At 45.8% G+C, this 15,496-nt stretch overlaps 1 protein-coding gene across 4 annotated transcripts in view; it reads left to right on the top strand.

The window, feature by feature from the left end:
• The window catches only part of Tubgcp2 (tubulin gamma complex associated protein 2), a 31,228-nt gene that overhangs the window by 4,042 nt on the left and 11,690 nt on the right, over nucleotides 1-15,496 (top strand). For 2 of the 4 annotated variants that reach the window (XM_008823172.3, XM_008823171.3), the window contains exons 3-11: nucleotides 468-596; nucleotides 1,365-1,541; nucleotides 3,002-3,158; nucleotides 9,052-9,259; nucleotides 9,921-10,120; nucleotides 10,736-10,925; nucleotides 11,816-11,961; nucleotides 12,525-12,705; nucleotides 12,960-13,140. In XM_008823172.3, the coding sequence (XP_008821394.1) occupies nucleotides 468-596; nucleotides 1,365-1,541; nucleotides 3,002-3,158; nucleotides 9,052-9,259; nucleotides 9,921-10,120; nucleotides 10,736-10,925; nucleotides 11,816-11,961; nucleotides 12,525-12,705; nucleotides 12,960-13,140 (1,569 nt within the window). Of the gene's footprint in view, nucleotides 1-467; nucleotides 597-884; nucleotides 1,054-1,364; nucleotides 1,542-3,001; nucleotides 3,159-9,051; nucleotides 9,260-9,920; nucleotides 10,121-10,735; nucleotides 10,926-11,815; nucleotides 11,962-12,524; nucleotides 12,706-12,959; nucleotides 13,141-15,496 lie in introns of those variants that run through there. The other 2 variants (XM_029558700.1, XM_029558699.1) reach the window with 2 other exon arrangements.

The following is a 15,496-nucleotide window of genomic DNA, read 5'->3' as shown; positions in this document are numbered from 1 at the left end:
TTATTTTTCCTTTTTGTGTATGTGTGTATTGCCTGCATGTAGGTAAGTGCACACCCTGGAACTGGAGTTAAGTTATGGACAGTTGTTAGCTGCCCTGTGGGTGCTGGGATTTGAACCTGGGTCTTCTGCAAGAACAGTGTTCTTAATTGCTGAGCCATCTCTCCAGCCCCCAAATTTTATGTTTTATTTTATGTGTGTGAGTATATTGCCAGCATGTGTGTAAGTGCACCCATGTCATGCAATGCCCACAGAGGCCAGAAGAGGGCATCAGATCCTCTGGAACGGGAGTTACAGATGGTTGTTAGCTGCCTTGTGGGTGCTGGGAATCAAACTTCAGTCATCTGCAAAAGCAGTCAGTGCTCTTAGCCACTAAGTCATCTCTCCAGCTCCTGTGTTAATTTTCTTGAATTTTTTTTTAACTGTTTGATTTGTTACTATCTTTAAATCACTTATACTTGTGTTTTGAGGTTAAAATTGCAGAATTTTCTCGTACTCCTGAGGATTTTTTAAAGAAATACGATGAACTGAAATCTAAAAATACAAGAAACCTTGATCCACTGGTATACTTGTTATCGAAGCTCACAGAAGACAAAGAGGTATGCTCCCTGCCTTGTATTCATCACCACACCTGCCTCAGATGCATTGAGAACACCTTCCATTGTCAACACAGAATTGTGCCAGCATGTAGTTCTCAGGGAATCTGAGGTGCAGGTAACACCTCATGTGCATTTATTTCCCCCTGCACATCCTTCCCTGATTTCATCAATTGGCAGTTGTGTCTCACATAGGCAACACTTTGAGGGCATTTGTTTGGAGAAGCTTTATGTTTCTATACTGTGACAAAATAACTGAGAAAACCAACTTAAAGAGAAAAATTTCGATAGGCTTGTGGTTTCGGTTCCTGTTGCTTTTGGGCCCAACTTGACACAGAACATCAGGCAGCAGCCTGGCAGAGAGATGACAGAACTGCTGACCTCATGGCAGCTGGAAACAAAGAGATAAACAGACCTGAAGAGTCTTCCATCTACTACATGTGTCAAAGCAGAGGAGCCAGTGAGTCATGTGTTGTGCTCTTACTCTGTATCAGGGTAGAGGTGTATGCCAGGCACATGGCATACCCACGCTAGGACAGATCAGGGAAGTGGACACTGCAACCTGGGAGCTGTAGGTAAAGTGTAGAAAGTTTATTCTTTGCAAGTGGAAAGCTATAGGCTTTCCCTCCCTTGGTGTTTTGGCGACATGGCAGGTGGTAGCACACAGCATGAGCTTCTGTAGGCATTTAAGTTAGAAAAGAAGAAGTACTTGCTTGGGCCAGGTACACACATACTGACCCAGTGTGGACACATAGTTTTGTGTATTTTCAGACGCTGCAGTATTTGCAACAGAATGCAAAGGAAAGAGCTGAGCTTGCAGCTACTGCTGCAGCTAACAGCACCACCAGCTTCGGCATCCCTGTTGCGGCTTCCAAGATGTCCACACAGGAGCTGGAGGAACTGAGGAAGCAGCTTGGCAGTGTGGCCACAGGCTCCACACTGCAGCAGGTACCAGATCCATCATGGTCCATGAGCACTATGCTTGTGATGGCAGTGGGTGCTAGCTAGGTAGACATATCTATTGTTTCATAAAAATCTGACTTCAGCCGGGCGTGATGGTGCATGCCTGTAATCCCAGCACTTGGGAGGCAGAGGTAAGTGGATCTCAGCCTGGTCTACATAGCAAGTTCCAGGCTAGCTGGGCCTACAGGGAGACCCTGTCTCAAAAAGACAAAAAAAAAAAAATCTGACTTCAATGAGGCTGAGCCTGGATCATGTCCTATAATCAGAATTCTGAAACATAAGAATAAACAGTGCAGGGCTGGAGAGATGGCTCAGCAGTTAAGAGCACTGACTGTACTTGCAAAAGACTGGGTTCAAGTCCTAGCACCCACATGGCAGCTAACAACTGCCTATAACTTAGTTCCAGGGGATCCAACAGCCTTTTCTATCCTCGGAGGGCATTGCACGACACCAGTGCACTTACCTACGTGTACATAACACTTGTACACATAAAATAAAAATAATAAAAATACTAAAAAAAAATAAATAAACAGTGCAATGAGTGTCTGGCTAAATCCACCTATAGTGCATCTTAGCCAGCACAAGTTATGACTCCCTGCTGAAATTATGAATTTCCAAGAGAGCATTTCCTAAGTTATTAGTGTGCTTTTTAAGGTTCTTTTCTTCTACTTTACTTGTTGCTGTGAGCCTTGGGTGTTAACCCTGTAGCTGCCACATGTCTACCTGTGACTCTCAGACCCCTCTTCACAGCCCCAACCCTCTGCTGTGGCTGTGTCCCATCCTCACCTCATGGTGACTCTCACAAGGACACAGCAAAGTCTATTTGGTACATCCCTGTGCCAGTTATCACATGGCCCTCATACTATTCTCCCTGTGTGATCCATGAGCCTGCAGAGCTGACTACCTAAATCAGTGCCTCCAAAAGTTGACCAGTCTGGTCAGCTTCTGGTTGCTAGTCCCCCAGGAGGGCCAGTGTTCTCTACATGGCCCAGAATCTGGCCTTTGTGGTACTGCCTTCTGGCTTTGTCCCAGGGCCTTCCCAGGTCAAAGATGATGTGTGTCAGTTGCTAACACCTGTCTTTACCCAGCAAATGGTGTTGGACTTAGCCACAGGAAAAACAATTCAGGCTCTTTCTACCTGTGTCCCGATCTGAAACACCAGCTCTTAGCCTCTCTCCCAGGGACTCCATTGCTGATACTGTGACACCTGTGGGCTCCTTGGTGGACAGAGACTTTAAGAAGGGGCCCTGGGTGTCTTGTTCCTGGGCCTGGGTGATGAGTGGTCAGGTAGAAATGTGTCTTGATTCTTAATGAGATCAAATGTCTTATGTGTTAAATGGTGGGCTTTCTTTATGCCAAAGATACGCTCATTTCTACAGATATCTTGGTTTTATTTGCACTATGGTGCATCTTTGTTTTTGTCTTTTTAAAAATGCCCTTACTAGTCTCTGGAACTTACAAGAAAGATTCTTCGAGACAAACAGAACAAAAAAAATTCAGGCCAACCTCTCCCAGTCTTCCCAGCATGGGTATACGAGAGGCCAACACTGGCTGGGGATTTCCTGATTGGTTCGGGCTTGAGCTCAGACACTTTGCCTATAGGTATGTAATGAATTTTCTTCTGATATTGGGAATTTCACTGTGTTTGCATGTTTGCCTCAGCAGGCAGGGAGACACACTGAAGCCCTGCAGCAGAACAGTGGACATCACCTGCCCATTACCCAGGCCTGAGGCAGACTAACCATCCTCCACATTCTTGTTCATGTTTGTCAGCACATAGTGACTCACTGGGTCCTCAAGTAGCTGTTCATGCATTCTTCCTGCCAGAGTCATGGGACAATCTGCAGCTGACTGACCAGGCCATGTAGATTTGCGGACACCAGGACCATGAGGACTCGTATATCTGAACAGTGATTTATGATACCACAGATTGTACCAAGATTAGAGTACACAAATTATCTAGTATTAGGTCTGTGCTCTGGTCATGTGTCTAGTCAACAGCACTGTTGCTTCAGAATAGGCTGTTGGGAATCTGGAATGTATGCATTGGCACACTATGGGCTGCATGCAACCCTGCAGAGTCCTTTATTAGACTGAAAAATGAAACTTTGTGCAATAGCATAGCTTTCTGCCCCTTTGATTGCAGCCCAGATTTAGAAGGAATGTGGAGTTGGGTTTGCTTTGCCACAGCTCATGAGTTTTGGATGGTATTGCTACAGAAGTCTACCATAACCTTTACAAACACCTTGTAAGACTATTTATTATGCAGAGTCTGTTTTCTCCTCTTCCCATGTAGAGATGGCTCTGCTGCAAATTAATGAGAAGGTAGAGACAGCTGGCTTTTTGTCATGTTTTAGTAGTAGCCTAGGCTGTTAGTTCTCATGAGAGGGAGAACCACTCAGCCTATATCCACCTTCAGCCATATCAAATGGCCACAGAGCTGAGCAGGCAGAGTAGGATCTCTATAGCCCCGAGGTATATGGCACTCCATGCTGGGCAGAATGGTTGCCTGCATAACTTCTTATCCCAGAGCTGCCTGTACACCAGCAGAACCTTGAAGCTTTCAAAGGAGAGTGAAAAGGTGGCCTCCGACAGCCTGAGCAATGGTGTTGCAGAGTGCCTGTGTTATTTGGAGCACTTTAAAAAGCCTGAAGATTCCTGATCTTGCGAGGCATGGTAGTACCTGCCTTTAGTCATAGCATTCGGGATGCAGAGGCAGACAGATCTCTGTGAGATTGAGGCCAGTCTGATCTACATAGTGAGTTCCAGGCCAGTTGGGGCTACAGAGAGACCTCGTCTCAAAAAGACAAATAAATAAATAAAAATAAATAAGCCTAAAGATTCCTGATCCTACAGTGGGACTCTTGAATAATTAAGAACATTGGAAGCTTGCCAGGGGTGGTGGTGCCCGCCTTTAATCTCAGCACTCAGGAAGCAGAGGCAGGTGGATCTTTGTGAGTTCAAGGCCAGTCTGGTCTACATAGTGAGTTCCAATCCAGCTGGGGCTACAGGGAGACCCTGTCTCAAAAATACCAAAAAAAAAAAAAAAAAGCATCGGAGGCTCTCGTGGCCGTACCTTGAGCCCTGGCATCAGACTAACAGTGAGCATGGCAGAGCCATGAACAAGAAGCCCTAAGAGACGTTATATGTAAAAAATGTGTTCTCCCCATCTAGGGAAAGGGTTTATACAAGGGAGACAGTGTCATCAGGTGAGGTAGCAATACTACAGACTATGGGAGTGGTGGCAAGCACTTTGTAGGCAGTCTCTGGAGGCCTCAGGGACACAGCACAGGGGTAGAATCTTGCCTTATCATCCTATCTTCAACTCCAAGTGTTACAGAAACAAACCTATCTAGACTTCATCTCATGGTCACACTGCAGAAATTCATGGAGCCTGGAGCCAGTGTCCTCTGGGAAATACTGCCAGGGTAACGTGAGACAAGATAGCCAACCTTGGAACATTATGGGATACAAGGCAGCTTGTCACATGATTTTGCTTATTGGCATTCATCTAGTCATCCCCCAGCCCATATCTCTCCCAGCCCATATCAGACCACTTGGCACCATGGGCCATCCTTTCTCTAGTTGGTCTTCTTCCTACCCCCACCTCACCTCCTCTGTCTGGCTTCTCTCATTGCCACTACTCAGGGTTTAGTTCTGGACCCATCTCCCCTTCCAGGTGCCTAAATAAACTTTATGTTACCTAAGGCTACTCTGCTGCTGTACCTGCCACCTCTCCAGTGGCTCCACCCATACCTGTAGCTGTTGGGCATTGAAATGCAACAAGTGTAGCCAAGAAACCAGTTTTCTGTTTTATTTACCTTGTTTCCAGTGGCCATAGCACCACACAAGGGCACAGATCTGGCAAGTTCATCCCCTCCCACTTCTGTGATTCACTCCAGCATAGCCAGAGCTTCTTTCAATATGAGGCCTGAGCCTTGGGTAGGCCTCGCTGGTGGTGCCACCACAACTCCTAGGAGCTGCAAAAACTTTGGCAGTTTGGCCACACTGGTCCCACCTGGCCGTTGACCTTTATTGCCCACTTAGGCCCACATACTAGTCAGATGGGCCTGTTCTACCTCAGAGTATTTCCACACTGTCTTCCTTAGCTCCTTCAGAGCTCAGCCTGAAGATCTGGCAATACTAACCCGTTGTTCTTTGTCCTTTCTCATCCCACCTAATACAGTATGTGATGCTGTTTCCAATCTTGCTTGGTATCCCTATGGGCATGTAGTTGGGAGGACAAGACTGGCATCTGCCATGCAAGTGTGTTTGTGAGAGGCAGGCATTTGTGTCTGTCCCACTGGAGTTTGACATTGAGAGCCCCTGGGTATTGAGTATTGGGACATGGGTATTGAGGCTTTAGAGGGCCCCTTTAGTCCAGGACCCATACTTTCCTCCCACCACTTCATGCTATAAGTGAACCAAGGGTGATGGGATGGGCCAGAGCTATTCTTAGATGATACTGCTATTTAGGAAACGGCCAGACTCATTGTGTTGGGAACTATGGAGATCAGAATTGTGGTTTTGCTGTTCAGAGGAAGCCAGTGGAATAGAGAAATGGAACTTGAAATTCAGAAGCATGGATCTAAACTGGAATAATGGCATTTTCTAGATACCTTGTGCTGGGGCTAGATGGCGGCTACATACAGAGCTTTGCATGCGGTAGTCACACCTTCTGTGGTGGGGTATGTGAAACCAACAGAGATTTTTGAAAAGAGCAAAGTATGCTGTGTGACACTTTTCCAGGCTGTCAAGCCCAGGTTGGATGTGTTCTGACCAACACCAACCCCTGCCAGGGGACAGAAGGGAAAACTGATATGGTGACTGAGACAGGGCAGCATCAATAGGTAGCCTATAACTATCCTCAGAGATCTATTGAATGGTCATAAAGAATCCCTACTATGTCTTGTACCATCTTGTCCTTTGTGTGATCCAAATAGCCATTTTCTTGAAGTTTAAAGTGATATCTTTTTAAAGGAAGCAGTGCCCTGTTCTGGGTACTTTAAATCCCTGACTTGAAAGGGTTTTTTTGGCCTGGCTTAAGAAGGACCATGCCAAACCCCCACCACTGTCCAGGTGCCTGTCTTGCCATGATGTCTAGAGTCTATGTTCCTTCAGTAGATTGTTATAGTCAGGGACAGTGTGTTAGCTTTCTCCTCACTCTTAATGCCTGACACGTGTGACTTCAGAAGGAAAGATTTATTGTGGCTCACAATTTCAGAGGTGTCAGTCTATGGTTATTGGCTGTATTGGTTCTGAGCCTGTGGTGAGGCAGTATCTTGGTATCCAGAACACAAGGAAGGAATCTGTCTACCTCATGGTAGACAGGAAGCAGAGAGCAAGAGTGGGGCTGAGGACCAGGTATAACCTTCAAAGGCACACCCTACAGTGACCCACTTCCTTTAACTATGTCCTACCTCCTAAAATTTCCAAGATCTCCCAGAATAGTGCTACCAGCTGGGGACCAAAGATTCTTTTAAAATGTTTTATTATTTTTATTTTATGTGTATGAATGTTATGCTTGCATGTAGGTAAGTGCACTCATGTTATGCAATACCTGTGGAGGACAGAAGAGGCTGTCGGATCCCCTAGAACTGGAGTTATGGATAGTTGTGAGCTGCCATGTGGGTGCTGGGATTTAAACCATGGTCTTCTGAAAGAACAGTCAGTGTTTTTAACCACTGAGCCATCTCTCCAGCCCCGGACCAAGGATTCTTATGTGGAAAACATTTAATGTTCAAATCATATTTCCTCCTAGCCCCCAGAGCTTCCCAGGTGTTTCATAATGCAATATGCATTTAATCCCCCTCTAAGAGTACCAAGTCTTAATATATCCATCGTTTTTCAAAGCCCAGAGTCTCTTCTGAAACTCAAGGCAGATTCTTAGCTGTGAGCCCCCATAAAAGAAAAAAGAAGCCGGGCGTGGTGGTGTATGCCTTTAATCCCAGTACTTGGGAGGCAGAGGCAGGTGGATCTCTGTGAGTTCAAGGGCAGCCTGGTCTACATAGTGAGTTCCAGGACAGCTGGGGCTACAGGGAGACCCTATCTCAAAAAGAAAAAGAAAAAAGAAAGTTACATAACTTCCAATAAACAGCTACACAGATTAAAAATTCCTGATCTAAAAGGGAGGAGTGGGAGAAAGGTAAGGAAAGAGTCTGAAGTAGGTTCTTGAGATGCCTGCAAAGAATCTTTCCTATTGTTCCAATGCAAAATAGTTGGCTTTTTTTCTCTAGTGCCTCTCCAAGGATCTCATACATGTAAGACAAGTGCTGTTCCATTGAACTACTATATCTCCAGCCATTGGCTTTTTAATGGTGCTGATCTCTTCTTCAGACACCGTGCATACCTTTAGCCTCTACTTTTCATGAGCTTCTTCCAAATTTTCAAACCTTCATGCTTTGCTTTTTTTTTTTTTTTTTCTTTTTGAGACAGGGTCTCCCTGTAACCCCAGCTGTCCTGGAACTCACTATGTAGACCAGGCTGGCTTTGAACTCACAGAGATCCGCCTGCCTCTGCCTCCCGAGTGCTGGGATTAAAGGCGTGCACCACCACGCCCAGCCATGCTTTGCTTTTTTGTTCCCAGTTTCACTAAAACCCATCTAAAAGGAACCTGAAATAACCATGTCACAACCTGAATGATGGACTGCCCCAAAATTACCTCACCAAGATTAATTGGTCTATCGCCTTCAAATTCAGACTCAAAAAATTTCAGGACATGAATAGTACATAGACAAGTTCTTTGCTAAAATAGCACAAATGACCTCAAGTCTTTGTTCCCGTCTGAAACCTGATGAACCTCTCTTTTACTCTCTCTATTCCTAATGGTGTCTGAGCTCTTACCAGAATTGCCCATTGAGCTCTGCTATAACAGAGAGCTTCTCTAGCAGTCATCTCCAATCATCTGCACATTCTTCCTATAAGCCAGGCCAAAGGCTCAAGGACCACATAAGTCTGATTTACTCACAGCAGCAACCTTACTTGTTGGTACCAACTTTCTCCATTTGTCACTTTTGCATAGCTGTAACCAAAATAACTTAGAGAAAGAACATCTTGAAGGAAGAATTTATTTTAGCCCCTGTTTAGTTTTGTTGTTGTGTTTTGTTTTTTGAAACAGTCTCCCTGTAACCTCAGCTGGCTTAGACTCAATTGTGTAGACCAGGTTGGTGTCCAATTCACAGAAATCTGCCTGCTTCTGCCTCTCTCATGCTGGGACAAAAGATGTACACCACCATGCCCAGCTTTATTTTGGCCCTTGATTTCAGAGGTTTCAGTCCACAGTTCTTTGCTCTGTTGCTTCTAGGCCCCTAACCTCTTAAGATTTCTAGAATTTCCCAAAATAGTGCTACCAGCTGAGCATTTCGTATTCTTACCGTATCAGGTAGCCACTTCCTCTTTCCATCTGTGTGTCAAAGGCTGTAGAGAAGGAAATGAGCAGTTATTGGACCAATGGCATGGGGAGCCTTGTATCCCAGTGTTGCCTGGTTCCCTGCAGGTGCTCTGCCTTTGGCTTCCCAGGAGTCAGCGGTGGTGGAAGATCTGCTCTATGTGCTTGTGGGTGTGGATGGCAAGTACATCACTGCTCAGCCATTGGCTGGGAGGCAGAACCGCACTTTCCTTGTGGACCCTAACCTGGACCTCTCTATCCGGGAACTGGTGAACAGAATCCTGCCTGTGGCTGCCAGCTACTCCACTGTGACCCGGTAGGTTTCCAGTATGACAAGCAGAACCCACATAGACAGGAGGTTATCCCCCACCCCACCCCCCGAAACATTCCTTTCCCTGACTTGTGACTCAGCCTCCGTAACAAGTTTTGAAGAGCCCATGAGTCATCAATCCCTATCCTCACTCCACCTAACTCCTGAAAAAAAGAATTTGTTTTGTTTTGTTTTTCTAGACAGAGTCTCACTGTGTAGCCCAGGTTGACCTCAAACTCAGAGATCTGTTTGCCTCTACTTCCTGAGTGCCGGGATTAAAAGCTTGTACCACCACCCCTGAGTATTTTTACTACTTTTAATTATATGTGTATTTATGTGTCTGCATGTGGGTTTGTGAGTGCAGATGCCTGTGGAGTTAAGAAGAAGGTGTCAGGTCCCGTCCCCCCCTCAAGGTGGAGTTATAAGCCACCCGGTGTAGGTGCTGGGAACCAAACTCGGGTCTTCTGCAAGCAGTACCTGCTCTTAACTGCTGAGCCATCTATCCAGCCCCTCAACCTAATTCTTAATGCCATAGATTCTCCTCGAGTTATAAGTACTAGAGTAAATAATTTGCTTGTTGGGTAAGAAGGAGACTTGGAATAGCTCAGCATTTATTTGGAATGTAGCTCTGACCTTCTCCACGGCATCCTGTATATCTTTGCTGTAGGTTCATTGAGGAAAAGTCTTCGTTCGAGTATGGGCAGGTAAACCATGCTTTGGCAGCTGCCATGAGGACCCTGGTAAAGGAATACCTGATCCTGGTCACACAGCTGGAACAGCTGCACAGGCAGGGCCTCCTGTCACTACAGAAGCTCTGGTTCTACATCCAGCCAGCCATGCGCACCATTGACATCCTTGCCTCCCTTGGTGAGGACCCACTTGGTAGAGGAGCTGCAGGCGGAGGGCTCTCTAAGGCAGTGCATTGGGGGCCACCATATCACACTCTCTGATAGGGTGTTGAGGCAAAGCTCCTGTCACATCCTGTTTTGGTGATCTAAAGGAGGAAAGGAAAGCTCTGGAAGCTTTTCTTTTTTTTTTTCCTTTTTTTTTTCCCCCTTGTTTTCTGAGACAAGGTCTTATTATTATGTATTCTACAGCTCATAGGCCGATAGGGAACTTAGCTGTCTAGCCAACACTGACCTCTAACTTGTAACCCTACTGCAGCCTCCCAAGCACTGGGGTTTGGGGTGTGTACCACTAAATCAGGCCCGGAAGCTAGCTAGTTAGCTTGCTTGGTCTTTCTTCCCCTCTCCCTCCCTCCCTCACTCCCTCCTGCCCTTCCTTCCTTGCTTCCTTCTCTCTCTCTTTTTCTTCTCTTCTCCTCCCCTCCCCTCCCCTCTTGGAAGCTTTCTTAATTAGCCTTACTAGCAGCTACAGTTTTAGCATCTGAGCATGGCTAAGAAGCACCAGTCTAGGGAAGAGTCCCTGCCTGCTGGGAGTGCTTAGGCATCTGGGCAGTGAGCCTTCCCTTCCTCCCCACAGCCACTTCAGTGGATAAAGGAGAATGTGTGGGAGGGTCAACGCTGAGCCTTCTCCACGACAGGAGCTTCAACTACACAGGAGACAGCCAGGCCCAGGAGCTGTGTCTGTATCTGACCAAGGCAGCCAGTGCACCATACTTTGAGATCCTTGAGAAGTGGATCTACAGGGGCATCATCCATGACCCATACAGGTAGGGTCAATAGGTACCAGATACCTTTCACTTACTCTTCCCACAGGGCACTGACCTGAGAGGGGACATGCCAAAACAAGTCCTTACATAGCAGTCAGCTAGTAGCCCAGGGAGGGAGTGCCACTTACCTGACTTTCAGTGATTTCATCTAGTTGCATAAGGGACATTAGGACCTTAATCTGAAGACTAGGTCCTAATGTGAGCTATCCTTCCATCTGCTGATGTTGAGCCATCTCAGAGTGATAACCTTTGAATACATTAAAAAAAAAAAAAAAAAAGACAGCTCACAGAGAACTCCGTTCTTTTGTGCTGAGGATGGAACCCAAACCTTGCATGTGCTCTACCACAGAGCCTATACCCTTAGACCTGTGTTTCTTTGAGTGGCCAAATAACAATCTGATGTGGTAAACCTAGTGAGGAATGCAACTTCCATCTGGCCACAGGTAAATGGTTCTTAAAACTCCATGGGAAGGGCCTATTTTTATTGGTGATAGACCTATATACCCAGGACAAGTTGTTCTGTGTCTGTGGCCATAACGGAAGAGCAGGGAAGAAGCAGCAGCCCAGCTCTGCCCCAAATTAGATACCTGCTCCCAAGTGAGGCTGGAGTTACCTTACCTTACAGCTGAGCAGTTAGGTCTGCCCTAGTAGGATGTTTCTGGTTGTTTTGTTTTGTTTTGAGACAGGATCTGCTGTAGCCCTAGCTGGCCTGGAACTCACTATGTAGACCATGCTGGCCTTGATCTCACAGGATCTGCCTGCCTCTGCCTCCAGAGTGCTGGGTTTAAAGGCACCATGTCCAGCAGGCGGAACTTTTCTATAAGTGCACAGCCACCTCAGAGATGGCCAGGCTAACCCTATAGTGGCCTGAGACACTATATGACTTCCAGTGAATTCATGGTGGAGGAGCATGAGCTGCGGAAAGAGAAAATCCAGGAGGACTACAATGACAAGTACTGGGACCAGCGCTACACTGTGTTGCCACAGCAGATCCCATCCTTCCTGCAGAAGGTGGCAGGCAAGATCCTCAGCACAGGTGACTGCTGCTTGGAGCTCTCTCCAGGAATGTCTTCATGCTGCATCTTGGCACCCACGGGTCATCACAGCCCCTCTACCCCTGGAGATGACTTAGTTGGAAATGGCCTAGTGCCCTGAGCAGCTAGTCACTGGTAGTTCCTAGTGCTTCATGGCTTTTCTGTCCCCTGGTCAGGAAACTATGTTGCAGATACCTCTTTCTATCTAGGGTTTTAGCATTTAAAATTCTATAACAACAGGAAAAGCTGTATCTTCTGTTATATCCCATAGATTAGGACCTGATTTAGTTGCTGGGCAAGTCCCTTAGGCCTTGGCATGTGTGTTCTGAGAGCTAAGCAAAATCAGAAAGGGTTGAGATGATTTACCGACCTGGTTCTCATAAAGTCTTTTCACAATCCTTCCTGTGAAATCCAACCTGCATATCACCACTGTACAATCCTTTCAGGGACAGGAAATAAATATGTGTGTCTGGGCCACTACCCTGTTTGAATGACATCACGAGGGTCCAGGCCTGAGACTCTGTGTGTACAGTGACACTAAATCCACCTTCCTCCCTTTTTTTAGGAAAATATCTAAATGTGGTCAGAGAATGTGGTCATGATGTCACTTGTCCTGTGGCCAAAGAAATCATCTACACACTGAAAGAGCGGGCATATGTTGAGCAGATTGAGACAGCATTCAACTATGCCAGCAAGGTGCTGCTGGACTTCCTCATGGAAGAGAAGGAGCTGGTGGCCCATCTGAGGTTGGGTTTCACTTTGTACCCATGGGGCTAAGATTGGAGTATTCCTCTTTGCTGCCATGTTTTGTGTCTATACAGGCTGTCTACAGCCTCATTATCTTGGGTGTCCCAGTGTGAGACTGGACAGCATCCCAGGGTCCCAGTTGTCCACTCTGCCATGCCTGAAGCATCTCCATGACCCATGGAGAGAGCTGCCAAGCTTGGTTGTCCTGAAGGCTGGGGATGGGCAATTTGCTCAGCAACTCTCCCTGACACAGGTCCATCAAGCGCTACTTCCTGATGGACCAGGGAGACTTCTTTGTACACTTCATGGACCTCACAGAGGAGGAGCTCAGAAAACCAGTGGAGGACATCACGCCCACACGCCTGGAGGCTCTGTTGGAGCTGGCCCTGCGTATGAGCACTGCCAACACAGACCCCTTTAAAGATGACCTCAAGGTGGGTGCACTGTTTGCCAGCATGTACATTCTTCTGAGACATTAGAGTGAGCACACAGCTGTGCCCAGCTCCGCCCCATACTCTCTGCTGACCAGGGTGTCCTTACTTATTTCAGAGTACACTGACTATAGCATCTTGATGGTTTTGTGTTTGCTCTCACAAGGGACACTGGGTGTGTAGTTTCCTTATGGAGTGTTGTTCTGCCCCTGTTTTAGATTAGGCTGACCTCATAGAATATGTGTGGGTGTGTGCCTCCTTTTTATGTTCTTGGAAGAGGTTTGGGGAGTGATGTGATGAAGCCCTCTGTCACTGGGCTCTTTTTCTGGGAGGCTCTGATCAAAACCTTAGGTAGGTCAAGATCATTCATAACTCCTTATTCAGGAGTCCTTCTGGCTACTTGTGTGTTTCTGTTGCCATCAACAGGGTTGTATGTCTGTTGGCCTGCAGTTTAGAAAATTGTTATGGTCCATAAAGATAAGCAGTAAGAGTTCTGCTTTCATCTCTGAGTCCAGTAGTTTGAGTCCTTTTCTCCCTCATATAAATGAAAGTTTGTTCATTCCATTGATGTTTTTTTTTTTTTTTTTTTTTTTGGTCTTTTTGAGACAGGCTCTCCCTGTAGCCCCAGCTGTCCTGGAACTCACTATGTAGACCAGGCTGGCCTTGAACTCAGAGATCTACCTGCCTGCCTCCCAAGTGCTGGGATTAAAGCGTGTGCCACCACACCCCACTCATTGATGTTTTCTAAGAACTCCCTCTTGGTTTTATTACTTAACTGTTCTTTGTTTCTATGAGTTCACTGTTCTTTCTGCTAGCTTTGGCTTTCCATTCTTAGTTTCTTGAGTTATGAAGTTAGGCTGTTTTAGCATGATATGTTTGCATTTGTCTCATTTGTCTGTAATTTTCCTCATGATTTCTTTTTTGATGATTGATTCTGTTGAATTTCCATCTATTTGTAACAGGTTTCTTCCTGTTACTTAGTTTTAACTTCATCCGCTGTATTTGCAGAGTACACTTTTTGTGATACTAGTTTTGTAAAACATCACAGTATGTTCTGGGAATCCTGGGTTCTTCCTCTGCTCTGCAGTTGGTCTTAATGCTAAGTGGTTTCTGTCCATTATTGAGAGTGGTGCTGGGTCTTCACTGCTCTCACAGAACTTAATTTCTCCTTTCAGTTCAGCTCTTTTTTGCTTTATATATTTTGGGGTCTCTTGTTAGGTGCAGAAGTAATTTTATGAGGTCAATTCTTAGTGATAAATGTGATTGGATCAGAATCTGTGGCTCTGAACACCTAGGTGTGCCACACAAGAGCTCAGTTGCTAGCTGTGAGCAAATGAGTCATGCCTGCCTGTCTGATGTCTCCATCTGTGTTTCTTTGACAAGCAGGGATAGAATGGGCTACATTTTCATGTCTGTTCAGAGAGGGTGAACATTTGATCTGTTCATGAGCTGTTTGTGCTCTGTTTTTCTCTGTCTTTTATTTTTGTCATTCTTATTAATGACTTATAGGGACTCTTTTGACACACTGGCATGCAATTGGCTCTTGTTAAGTATTTCAGTATTTAATGTTGTAGATAGTACTGTTTGTCTATAATTACTATCATATATCTTAGGAAGTATGTTTTACCTTTCAACCTGGGCCTAGTACTTACTCACTCACTGTGGAAAAAAAGTCTTCAATCTTAAGGTTTATTCAGCTTCCCCTATGGTTCCTCATTTATACTACCAACAACAGCAGAAATATTTAAAAAGTAATTTGAGGCTGGACAGCTGGTTCAGTAGTTAAGAAAGCTTGCTGCTCTTGCTGAGGACGTGGATTCAGCTCTCAGCACTCAGCTGGCTCACAACCACCTCTAATTCCAGTTCTAAGGGATCCAACTCCTTTTGCTTCATGGATACCAGGCATACACATCACATACATACATATATGCAGGTACTGTTGTGGCCAGTTCATGAGACCCCAAAGACCACCAAGGAGCCGACCGATGCAAACACACAAGGGTTCTTTTATTGTTGCAAGCTTAAGCTTGGGTCCACTCTGTCACCGGCTCATCGGATCTCAGATGTGAGACCCCTTGCTTTGGGAGACAGAGGTTTTTATAGGTTTATTTCAGCAAGTTCAGGAAGTAGGGGAGTAGGGGGTCTCCAGCCTGGCAAGCATCTGATTGGTTGCAGCTCAGTCCAAACCATAAACTGCTGGCTTCAGAAAATCTGAAAAGACATTTGGATTTTTAGTACTTTCCTGTCCCTGGTTAATTGACCATTGGTGGGGGAGTTGTTCTCTATCCATTCCAAGTATACTTTGTGTGTGTGTGTGTGTGTGTGTGTGTGTGTGTGTGTGTGTGGTTTTTCCTAGAAC

The sequence above is a fragment of the Nannospalax galili genome, unplaced genomic scaffold (assembly GCF_000622305.1).
Source record: "Nannospalax galili isolate Female #2095 unplaced genomic scaffold, S.galili_v1.0 scaffold49, whole genome shotgun sequence".
Taxonomy (NCBI): domain Eukaryota; kingdom Metazoa; phylum Chordata; class Mammalia; order Rodentia; family Spalacidae; genus Nannospalax; species Nannospalax galili.
The sequence above is the reverse complement of the archived record's forward strand: the minus strand, read 5'-3'. Positions and strand labels throughout refer to the sequence as shown.